The 12,702-nt window shown below is 42.2% G+C and overlaps 1 protein-coding gene across 1 annotated transcript in view; it reads left to right on the top strand.

Annotated features, from left to right (window-relative positions):
• The window catches only part of CDC5L (cell division cycle 5 like), a 57,439-nt gene that overhangs the window by 12,453 nt on the left and 32,284 nt on the right, over positions 1-12,702 (top strand). The window contains exons 6-9 of the mRNA XM_059701552.1: positions 1,091-1,309; positions 3,217-3,361; positions 5,009-5,197; positions 11,608-11,756. Coding sequence (XP_059557535.1) covers positions 1,091-1,309; positions 3,217-3,361; positions 5,009-5,197; positions 11,608-11,756 — 702 coding nt within the window. The remainder of the gene's footprint in view (positions 1-1,090; positions 1,310-3,216; positions 3,362-5,008; positions 5,198-11,607; positions 11,757-12,702) is intronic.

The raw sequence follows: 12,702 nt of genomic DNA, 5'->3' as shown, positions 1-12,702 counted from the left end.
CATTTAACTAGTTTCTTACTGTTGGATGTTTAGATTATGCTAGTAATCTGCCATTAGAAATAGTGCTTAAAGGACAGTTTTATAGCTAAGTCCTTGTTCATGCTCTTATTTCCTTAGGCTAAGGTTGGGTTAAAAAATGTGAAAAACATTAGTGTTTTAATGTATATTTCTAAATTCTCTTGGGGAAAGCTACACCAGTTTACTTTCTTAACTGCCAGTGTGGGTGAGTGTCTGCTTTTTAGCACCATTGCCATTAAAACAAGACAAAAAGCTGAATGCTACTAATTAGAAACACAGAAATGGTACTTGTTAATTTAATTCGTGACTTTAAAAGTATTAGTTAAGTAGACCTTTAGCCATTTCAGCAATTTGTATTTTTTTTTCTTAGTGAACTGTTTATTTCCTATTGTTTATTTCAGTTGGGTTGCATAAATTCTTTATATCTAACCATTCCTAATAATTACAAATATTTTCTCTATTATTTGCTTTTTAATTTTGCTTTATGATTTTTTAAAAATAGTGCTACAGCCCTAGCCGGTTTAGCTCAGTGGATAGAGCGTCAGCCTGTGGACTGAAGGGTCCCAGGTTCGAGTCTGGCCAAGGGCACATGCCTGGATTGTGGGCTCGATCCCCCCCAGTAGGGGGCGTGCAGGAGGCAGTCATTCAGTGATTCTCTCTCATTGATGTTTCTATCGCCCTATCTCTCTCCCTTCCTCTCTGAAATAAAAAGAAAAATTTCAAATTACAGTTAAAAAAAAGAAATGCATAAAAAATATAGTGCTACAGAGATATAAAATTTAAATTTTAAAGCCTTTGTTCTTTTCCTTTGTCTTTTATTTATATTTGGTGAGTACATTTCCACCCAGAGATAAGATACATATTTATTTATACATAGTTTCTTCTGATTTTAATTTTGCTTTTGTGTGTGTGTACTTTAAATTGAAACTGAACTTTATTTTGGGGAATGGAATGAGGTGAGGATTTTATCTCTTTCTCAAATAACCAATTAGTTTTCTTAACACTATTGGATAATCCATCCCTTACCCATGGCATATGATTTTTAAGGTGGTCTTGTGTTCTTTTTCTTCAGACGTCTTGCTGCCCTCCAAAAGAGAAGAGAACTTCGAGCAGCTGGCATAGAAATTCAGAAGAAGAGAAAAAAGAAGAGAGGAGTTGATTATAATGCTGAAATCCCATTTGAAAAAAAGCCTGCTCTTGGTTTCTATGATACTTCAGAGGAAAACTACCAGGCTCTTGATGCAGATTTCAGGAAGTTAAGACAACAGGATCTTGATGGCGAGCTAAGATCGTAAGTGCCTTTCTGATTTTGACAATGGAAAGGTACAGTAGGAATTTCATGGAGGACCAGGTATTATCCTTGTCAGAGTCAGATTTTTATTATTTAGCACAATGTAGCCTATGTATGCTTTTATTGATTTAATGGGCTCACCTTTCTGAGAAAAATCAGTCCTGTGTTTGGCATAGAATGCTCTTTGGAGCTCTTGAAATGTCAGCACTGCTCTTAGTGAACTGTCTACTCACTGAGTCACAATCTTAATTTAAGATTTATGTACTTTTGTAAATAGTTTAGTTGTTTTACTAATAGCCTGAAGGAATCTGTCAATATCAGGTTTATTTTGTTTTTTGTCTTGCATTCTAAAATTTGTACTTAGTGGATATAAGTAGGTATATTTATAAAATGTTTGAGGGTGCAGAGGGTTTTGCCTATTTCAAGGGATTTTTAGAGTTTCTTTAATCCTTATATCTGAAAATTGTGGGGAGAATCATTTATGATTGTCAAAGATTTTTAGTTTTTCATTTCCTGATTGACATTATTTTTGTTGCATGAATTATTACTAAACAACTGACATTAGCCACTCTAAAACAGGGTTTTCTTGGATATACTCCATTATATTTATTTCTTAAATTAGGTAGCTTCAACAAATAAAGAGCTTAAAGATGAAAACATTTGAAAGGAATAGACTAGATGGGGAAGAGGATGGCACACAGTAGGGAGGAGGCATTCCTGGGCTTCAAAAGTCTACCTTGAGCCCTGACCGGTTTGGCTCAGTGGATGGAGCGTTGGCCTGCGGACTGAAGGGTCCCAGGTTCGATTCTGGTCAAGGGCATGTACGTTGGTTGCGGGCACATCCCCAGTACGGGGTGTGCAGGAGGCAGCTGATCGATGTTTCTCTCTCATCGATGTTTCTAACTCTCCCTCTCCCTTCCTCTCTGTAAAAAGTCAATAAAATATATTTAAAAAAAAAGTCTGCCTTGAGCCTGTCTTTCAGTTTCCTAATAACTTTTTGGTATAATTTGTCACGACTTAAATATTCTTTTTAAAAATTTTATGAATTTAAAAAGTCATAAACAATTGAATAAAAGTTTTAAAGGGAAATTTTAAAATTCACAATATTTTAATTTTATTCCCTTTATATAATTGTTTTTATTTCTATGTACTTTATCATTTTTCTATGTACACATATTTTATATAAGTATAATATGATATAGGAATTGTTTTATGTTGTTTTGATGTTATATGTAACGTTTAGCTTATAGTCTTTATAGTATACTAGAGGCCCGGTGCACGAAATTCGTGCAAGGGGCTCAGCCCTCGCAGCCATGCTGGCTGCCTCTGCCTCAGCCCTCGCAGCCACGGCTTAGTCCGGCAGGTCATCCGGTCTAATTAGCATATTATGCTTTTATTATTATAGATAGCTTTTTTAAAAAAAAATATCTTTTCATTTCAGAGAGTAAGGGAGAGGGAGAGAGAGAGAGAGAGAGAGAAACTTCCATGATGAGAGAGAATCATGGATCGGCTGCCTCCTGCACACCCTGTACTGGGATTGAGCCCACAACCTGGGCATGTGTCCCTGACTGGAATCGAACTGGGGACCCTTTAGTCCGCAGGCTGATGCTCTATCCACTGAGCCAAACCAACCAGGGCTATAGATAGTTTTAATAGTTAATACTTAAATTACTTAGTATATTGTTTTCTTAATAATTCTGTTATTATTCTAAGTCCTCATTCTTCTTGAATTCGTGGGTAGGTAATGGTGTAGGAACCAACTTAATATATATAGTTTTTGTCTGTTAATTAGTAATTTTCTTAGAAATGGGATTATTTTGTTCAAAATGTATGAGTATTTATATGGCTTTCAATGTTATTGCCTTTATGTAATTTAAAAATCTCTTCTCTACCTTGATCCATCACAGTGAAAAAGAAGGAAGAGATAGAAAAAAAGATAAGCAGCATTTGAAAAGGAAAAAAGAATCTGATTTACCATCAGCTATTCTTCAAACAAGTGGTGTTTCTGAATTTACTAAAAAGAGAAGCAAACTAGTACTTCCTGCCCCTCAGGTAATATGATAAAAGCATATTTTTCATTGTGTGAACTCATATACTGATCATTTATTCAGCAAATAATTTGAGGCCCTATATGCTAAGTTTTTGTTAGAAGCTAGATGTCCTTAAGAAATTCACGGCATAGCCCTGGCTGGGTGGCTCAGTTGATTGGAGCCTCATTCTGTACACCAAAATGTTGCGGGTTCGATTCCCGGTTAGGGCACAGAATTAGGTTGCTGGTTCGATCCCCGGTTGAGGGAGTGTATGGGAGGCAACCATTTGATGTTTTTCTCTCACATTGATGTTTCACTCTCTCCCTTCCTCTCTCTAAAAAAAATCAATTAAAATATTTATGGTGTAATTATATCAGGCCTGAAACTGCTCATATAATTCAGTAATTGTCAACTTTTAGCAAGGTGTCAGCAGGTTAGGACTCTAGGCCTTTTTCTTGTGGCAGACCAGAATAAAGGTATTGTTTGACTTTGTGGACTTGAGGCTGCTTACTTTTGGTGAATGTTTTGTCATGTCATATTTATATTTCTGAGGCAATAGCAGTGAAAAATCAGTGTGGGAATTGTGAAGAAGAGAGAGAAACATTCCTTCACTCAGCTTATCACAGTCTCTATGCTTTTGACTTCATTATAGTTGGTTATTGGGGATATTGAATAAGCTCTTATTTTTTTCAAAGACTCTGCAGATGAAAAATAACTTTATTTAGTTATTTTTTCCATAGGAGTGGAACCGACTAAACTCTTGTTCTGTTTTGAGTGGTACAGCTCTGTAGAATTTATTTATTTATTTAAATATTTTTAATGACTTCAGAGAGGAAGGGAGAGGGAGAGATTGAAACATCAATGATCAGAATCATTGATTGGCTGCCTCCTGCACGCCCCCTACTGGGGATGGAGCCCATATCGGGTGTGTGCCCTTGATTGGGAATCGAACCTGGGACCCTATAGTCCACAGGACAACGCTCTATCCACTGAGCCAAACCAGCCAGGGCTGGCTCTGTAGAATTTAGACAGTTTAGTGGAGCAGAGGGATGGACTTAGGAGGCCAGCAGATCTTCTCTCCCCAAATGAGTGCACTGGCTGCATCAACACAATGTTCTTTGGCACAAGCAAAACAATTTGCCAGATGCTGCCATTTCTAGTAGTGATTTTTCTAAAATTGAGATTTTGCCTATTTTTTTTTTTCTTAATACTTCTTAGAATATGTAGTTTGGTAAAATTACTAAGATAACATATTTTGATTTTCTTAGGGACCTTGTGGAGGAGTGGACTCTCTGTGTGATATTTTAATTGTTTTTCAGTCACCTCCCCCCCCCCCACCATATGATAGTTTTCTACAAACACAAGTTTTTGGTATATTAATATGTTGCTTATTTTAAAATATTTTTAGTGTGGAAATACACTCAAGACTTCGTAGCTTGATACCATGGAATTCCCCCCTTCACCCTCTGCCACTCACATTATATAGGAAAGACTTTAAAAAAACTGTGTTATGGAAATTTTCAAATCCACAACAATAAAGAGAGTGGTACAGTGAACCCTGTGTACTCATCACACAGCTTCAGCAAGTTTATCTTTCTGGAATATGGACGTTTTAAGTTGTGTTGTTTTCTGGTTAGAATACTGTTTACTGTGATAACTTTCTTTTTAGATTTCAGATGCAGAACTCCAGGAAGTTGTGAAAGTAGGCCAAGCAAGTGAAATTGCACGTCAAACAGCTGAGGAATCTGGCATAACAAACTCGGCTTCCAGTACTCTTTTGTCTGAGTACAATGTCACCAACAACAGCATCGCTCTTAGAACGCCACGAACACCAGCTTCTCAGGACAGAATTCTGCAGGTGAGCTGTCATATAGTAGAATGAGCCTTTCCCTTTTTGTTATTGTAAGGATTATGACGCAGAACACTGAGTGGTTTGGTTTTGTTTCTTTACAGTTTGAAACTGAATCCTGAATGCATGGATCCTAGAGATCTCTGTAGTAGGGAAGCTAAAGCAGCAGATTCAGTAGTTAGGCAATTTTCTTCCTACATTTATTAAGTCTTAGTTTTTGTGAAGCTAACCCTTCAATCTTCATTAGTCTTTAGTACCTGTCAGTAAAGCACTGCATTTTAAAATGTTGCCTAGCAATCCTAGAAAGAAGTCAGATGTGTGTGGTTGGTAATTTTTAAAACTTCCGTGCATTTCTGTACTTAGCTTGGCATAGGCTGCCATCCTCCTTCCGTCTCCTTAACTCCTGAGGTATACAGCTCTGTGTGTTTCTAGGGTGTCTGCATGTCAGAGAATAGCCAAATCTAACAAAACACCATTGAGTCTTATTACCCTTATACCTCATTTTCTTTTCTCTAATAGAAATACCGTTTTGTTTTTATTAAAATATATTTTATTGATTTTTTACAGAGAGGAAGGGAGAGAGAGAGAGAGAGTTAGAAACATCGATGGTAGAGAAACATTGATCAGCCGCCTCCTGCACACTCCTACTGGGGATGTGCCTGCAATCCAGGTACATGCTCTTGACTGGAATCGAACCTGGGACCCTTCAGTCCGCAGGCCGACGCTCTATCCGCTGAGCCAAACCGGTTTCGGCAGAAATACCGTTTTAAGGTCTTGAGTCAGGAGTCAAGTAGTCCTGTATGGCCGGAACCGGTTTGGCTCAGTGGATAGAGCGTCGGCCTGCGGACTGAAAGGTCCCAGGTTCGATTCCGGTCAAGGGCATGTACCTGGGTTGCGGGCACATCCCCAGTGGGAGATGTGCAAGAGGCAGCTGATCGATGTTTCTCTCTCATCGATGTTTCTAACTCTCTATCTCTCTCCCTTCCTCTCTGTGAAAAATCAATAAAATATATTTAAAAAAAAAAAAAAAAAAAGTAGTCCTGTATGGCTTAGTAAGAAAACAGTTGTGTCCTTCATCACTTGTTCTCTAGAGGCACCAATTACAATTCTCTGTTTTCATTAACTTATTGCTAAGACACTTGTTACATGTTGATTTCCCCAGTTTTAGACATTATTTTCCAACCAGAAGTTGCTAGTGGCTCCATTACATCCTCTGCCTCTATCATTCATACACATTCTTTCCATTTCCTCATTCTCCATTATAGTTATACTAGAGGCCCGGTGCATGAAAATTCATGCACTGGAGGGGGGTCCCTCAGCCCGGCCTGCCCCCCTCACAGTCCGGGAGCCTTCAGGGGCGGGAGGCAACCTGGCGATCAGGGGAAGGCGACGCCCCATCACACCTCTGCTGCTGCCACTGCCAGCAGTGCAAGCCTCGGCCGGCCCTGGTTACCTGAGCCTCGGGCGGCCCTGGGGGGCTGGGGGGCTGAGGGGACTGTGGGTCTCCGGAGGCAGGTGCACAGAGGCTTGCTGTGTGCCTGCCACCCCAGTGGGGCTGAGGGGAATGGGTGTCGCCATCTTTGAGGGCTGGGCAATTAGCATATTCCCTCCTTATTGGCTGTGGGCACCACCATCTTTGAGGGTGGGACAGTCACTTAGCATATTCCCTCTTTATTAGATAGGACTAGAGGCCAGATTCATGAAATTAGTGCAAGGGGCTTGGCCCCCATTGTCCTGGCAGCCGTGGGCCTCTGCCTCAGCCCCTGCCTGCTGCGGCTTTGTCTGGAAGGACATCCAGTCTAATTAGCATATTATGCTTTTATTATTATAGTTATAGTTATATCATGATTTTGGTTAGCTCCACATTCATGGTTTATCTTATGATTATGTAAACCATAGTCCATTATGAGCCACAAAGTGCCTTATAATTACTACACAGTATTTTCTTTTTTAAGTTAATAACTTGTTTTGTCCTATTGTTCAATTATCTGATTACTTAGCACTAATTCAACTCCAGACTATACATTAAGTGTAAATCTCCTATAATTTAGGTATTCTTACCTTTTTGAAGAAGACTTTCCCCAAAATTCTGAATGTTCTAATCTGGACTGATTACGCTTAAGATCTTGTTTACAGCTCCTTCTCTTGATTTCTTTTCACTGTCACCCTAGAGCAGCTGTGGGCAAACTATGGCCCGCGGGCCGGATCTGGCCCGTTTGAAATGAATAAAACTAAAAAAAAAAAGACTGTACCCTTTTATGTAATGACTAGAGGCCCGGTGCACAAAAATTTGTGCACTCGGGGGGGGGGGGGGAGGGGGGTCCCTCAGCCCGGCCTGTGCCCTCTCGCAGTCTGGGACCCCTCGGGAAATAACGACCTGCTGGCTTAGGCCTGCTCCCGGGTGGCAGAGGGCAGGCCTAATCCCTAGGTGCAGCCCCTGGTCAGGCTCAGAGCAGGGCCGATTGGGGAGTTGGGGCGCCACCCCCTGTCATTCACAGAGCAGGGCGAATCGGGAGGTTGCGATGCCACCCTCAGTCACGCTCAGGGTAGGGCCGATTGGGGGGTTGGGCCACCGCCCCCTGTCACACTCAAGGCAGGGTCGATGGGGAGGTTGCGGCACCACCCCGTCACGCACAGAGCAGGGCCAATCAGGGGGTTGGGGCGCTGCCCCCTGTCACGCACAGAGCAGGGCCCATCGGGGGGTTGGGGCTCCGTACCCTGTCACTCACAGAGCAGGGTCGATCAGGGGGTTGAGGAGCTCCCCCCTGTCACAGAGTAGGGCTGATAGGGGAGTTGGGGCGCAGCCACTGTCACACTCAGGGCAGGGCCGATGGGGAGGTTATGGCTCTACCCCGTCACACACAGAGCGGGGCCTGTGGGGTGGGGTGTTGGGGCGCCGCACCCTGTCACACACAGAGCCGCAGGGTGATCAGGGGGTTGGGGAGCTCCCCCTATCAGGCACAGAGCAGGGCCGATCAGGGGGTTGGGGTGCCTTCCCCTGTCAGGAACAGAGCAGGGCCGATAGAGAGGTTGTGGCCCCACCCCCTGTCACACACAGAGCCGCAGGGCGATCAGGGGGTTTGGGCACTGCCCCCGTCACGCTGATCCCAGTGCCAGGAGGCCTCGCGGCTCCGCTGATCCCGGTGCTGGGAGGCATATTACCCTTTTACTATATAGAATAGAGGCCTGGTGCATGGGTGGGGGCTGGCTGGTTTGCTCTGAAGGGTGTCCTGGATCAGGGTGGGGGTCCCCACTGGGGTGCCTGGCCATCCTGGGTGAGGGGCTGAGGGCTGTTTTCAGGCTGGGACTGAAGTTCCCAACTGCTCCTTCTTTTCTTTTTTTTAAAATTCTGGGCCAGCTTTAGCTCTGGCTCCAGCTCTGAGGCCTCAGCTGCTGAAAGTAGGTATCTGGTTTGTTTAGGTTCTATAATCGAAACTCTGTATCAACTCCAGCTCTGAGATCCTGGGTTCGCTGAAAGCAGGTTTCTGGGGTTTTGTTTAGCTTCTATATTTGTTACAGTGTTTCTTAAACTGCAGGCTCAGAGGCCGGCAAGGCAGGCGGGGAATGGTGGTTTCCTCCGTCACTGAAGCAAGCAAGCCTCATGTTAGTTTCAAGCTGCCTGGCTGCCGGCCGCCATCTTGGCTGGCAGTTAATTTGCATATCTCGCTGATTAGCCAGTGGGAAGGGTAGCGGTTGTACGCCAATTACCATGTTTCTCTTTTATTAGATAGGATGTTTACTTTGAATTTATATTAGTTCACACAAACACTCCATCCATGCTTTTGTTCCGGCCCTCCGGTCCAGTTTAAGAACCCATTGTGGCCCTTGAGTCAAAAAGTTTGCCCACCCCTGCCCTAGAGTCTAGGGCATAGACCAGCCGTGGGCAAACTACGGCCCGCCGGCCAGATCCGGCCTGTTTGAAATGAATAAAACTAAAAAAAAAAAAAGACGTACCCTTTTATGTAATGATGTTTACTTTGAATTTATATTAGTTCACACAAAAACTCCATCCATGCTTTTGTTCCGGCCCTCCGGTCCAGTTTAAGAACCCATTGTGGCCCTCGAGTCAAAAAGTTTGCCCACCTCTGGCCTAGACAGTCCCTTGGATGTCCTCTTTCCTGGCTCCCTGTCTTTGGCTGTCTAGGCTTATTCCCTTGTTAGTGAAGCATACCCTTCAGTAGCTTTCTGAGGAGGCGTTCATTGAAGACGGAAGTTTTAAGACCTGGCATATCTGTGAATTACTGTTCTACCTTCTTATATAATTGGTGGTATAACGGTTTAGAATTCCAGATTGAAATGGTTTTTGTTCAGTTTTGAAGGCAGTGCTCCAGTGTCTTCTAGCTTCCATTATTGCTGTTGAGACCAGTGCCATTCAGGTTAATAGGAAACCTGTGTTTTTCTTTTTGTGGAAGTTTATATGCGCTTCTCTTTTTCACAAGCATGCTTCTTGGAGTGGGTCTGTTTTTAACCATTGTGCTAGGTACTCTGGATCTTTGCATTCTGGAGACTCATGGCCTTTTATTCTGGGAAGTTACTGTATTTTGAAATTTAACAAAATTTCCTCCCTTTCATTGATCTGTTTTCTCTATGAACCTCAAATTTTCTTATTTGTTTCTATCTGGTTTTCTGTCTTAATTGCCTTTTTGACTTATTGCTAGGAGATTTTCTGAATTTTATCTTTGTTCAGTTTTAAAATTTCTGTTACCATATTTTTAATTTCCAAGAGTTCTTTTTAAAATGTGGTCAATTTTTTAACATTGTGTTTTTATTTATGAATATCTCTTATGTCTCTTCGGCTATTAATAATGGTTTTGTTTTTATAGGTTTTCTTTTCCCTGCATAGTTTTTAAATTCCTTTTGTTAGTTTTATTCTCTATCTTTCATATGAGATGTTTCCTTAAATTTCTTCTGATCTTTGGCTCTCTGCCTATATCTAGGGGGTAGGGGTGGGGCAATTAAAACTGATTCGAAGTTCCTTAGGTGAGGGTGGGGCTCCTTGACTTGAGGCTTGCTTGTGGGCTGAACCTGCTGGGTGTTTCCCTGGGGAGTCTTGATGTCAGTATTTCTAGATCTTTTTTCTTGGGTTAGTTGGGTTCCCCAGAGAAGTAAGTAGCTTCCCCTCTCCTGCCTGGAGGGCATCAGGCTGGCCAGCCTTTTGGGAACCTAGATGGGGAAAAATGCTTTGTACTTGGAATAGCAGAACGAGCACACACAATTGATACTGTGAAATGTAAGGTTGTTTTCATTAATAACGAATAACGAATTAAGCCTTGCTACAGTTATCTTCATTTGCCCCAGAATTTGGTGGTTTAAAAATTGTTATACTCATGGTTTCTGTGGGTCAGGAATTCAGAGAGGGCATAGAAGGAACAGCTTGTGTCAGCTCCATGTGTCTAGGGCCTCAGCCAGGATGACTCAACATTTGAGGTTGACTTGATAGTTAGGGGGCCTGGAATCATCTTTCCATGTTTGGTGTTTGCTTCTGGCTGTGCTGGGAATATGGTGTAAATTTACGTGTGGTCTTGCCTTTCTCACAGCATGGTGGCATCAAAAGTTGAACTTCCCCCGTAGTGTCTCAGTGCTCCAATGTGAGTTGTTGTAGTGAGTGTGTGGGAAGCTGCATTTTTTTTTCTTGCCTTGGAAGGCAAGCAATGTTATTTAGCACTGTGTTCTGTTAGTTGTAAGCGAGTCCACCTAGATTCAAGAGGAGGGGATGTAGACTTCACCTCATGATGGTAGGAATGTCAGGGTTGGATTATAACAAGAGCATGTGAGATGAGAGATAATGATTTGACTATCTTGAAAAATAACAATCTTACAGACCCTAAATTGGGTATTAAGATACTTGTAGGTATAGTGATAGTAATGAATACAGGCTTATAGTGGAGGGACTGAGTCAAGCAAGACTTCAGAAATGAACCTGCCCATGTGAGTTTTCTTACGAAATGATAGGCCAGCCGGTAGTGTCTTCACTTCCTAGTGCGAGAATCAGGTTCAAGAGGCTAATGAAAACTAGATATACAATTAATTAGTGATAACACTAGATTAAAGTTTAGTTGTTCTGACATTTAGCCCAAGCTCACATTGGGAAGATTGAATTCTTAGTTCTTTATGATTATAAAGAGGTTTGGCACAGGTAGTAGGAGAAGCTTTTAGATAAATGGTAATGCCATATATGAGGCCACAAAAGCAGTTCTTAACATAAAAATTTGTTCTTAAACTTCTGAGGTGCCATGTTAGGTTGACAGAGGAGTGGAGGTACTGAATCTGCCATGACCTAGTAGTCATTTTCTCTCCTGGTTTTAATTGAGAAAATGTATAAGAATTTTGTTTGTTTTAAGATTTGCATAGTAGCACCAGAAACGAGGATTCTGTCTTCTGTCTAAACTGTTGAAATACTTTATTTTCTCATTAATCAGGAAGCCCAGAACCTCATGGCCCTGACCAATGTGGACACCCCATTAAAAGGTGGACTTAACACACCTTTGCACGAGAGTGACTTCTCAGGTGTGACTCCGCAGCGGCAGGTTGTACAGACTCCAAACACAGTTCTTTCAACCCCATTCAGGTATCTATCTTCTATATATATATAAAAGGCTAAGCGACTCTCCGGTAGCTATGACATGCACTGACCACCAGGGGGCAGACACTCAACACAGGAGCTGCTGAGCTGTGGTGACTTAGCAGCGGTGGTTCTTGGGTGACACACCCCGGAACCAGAGAGGAGGGAGCCTGATTCCAGGGTTCGCCACCCGAGAACCAGCCTCTCGCAATCCGGGACCCCTTGGGAAATGTTGGAGACCTGGTTTCGGCCCAATCCCTGCAGGTCAGGCCAAGGGACCCCACCTGTTGGAGGGACCCTGCTCACTTCACAGATGCCCTTCGAGCCGTGGCACCACCCCAGGTGTGGTCGGCTGGGGAAAGACCGTAGGAGGTTGGCTACAGGGTGTGTCCAGCCCCTCTCACCCAGTCACACCCCCCCCTCCCCTAATTAATTTCCTTTCAATGTGCATGAATCCGTGCACTGGGGCACTAGTTATAAATAAGCAGATGTTTTCTCTTTTAGATAAACTTGAATCTGAGAACTTGGACAACATGTTTCCTTTAGTAATGTTAACAGAGTATGGAAATTGTGATCAACTTGTCTTCTTGACTTTTCCTCACTCAGTAGTAAATAACATAATAGTATCCAGGAAATGGTTAAATACTATATGGAGCGTCCTTTCTGCAGTTTCTGATGCCTAACACCTTGTTTCCGAATACGTTTTATCTGATTTAAATGAGCAAATAAATCCATTATTAGTAATCATTTGGTGAATTTGTTAAAAATTATTATCCTTTTAATGTATGTACTACTATTGCTTTTCCCCAAACATTTTATTATGGAAATTTATAACATGCAAAGAGGTTGAAATAATGGTAAAACAAACATCCCTACACTCACCACCTAGGTTTCTATAGTTGTTAACGTTTTACTGTATTTGTTTTATCACATATCTATTCATCTGTCAATT

Source organism: Myotis daubentonii, chromosome 6, assembly GCF_963259705.1.
Source record: "Myotis daubentonii chromosome 6, mMyoDau2.1, whole genome shotgun sequence".
NCBI lineage: Eukaryota > Metazoa > Chordata > Mammalia > Chiroptera > Vespertilionidae > Myotis > Myotis daubentonii.
Note: the sequence above shows the minus strand (reverse complement) of the source record. Positions and strands in the feature narration are given on the sequence as shown.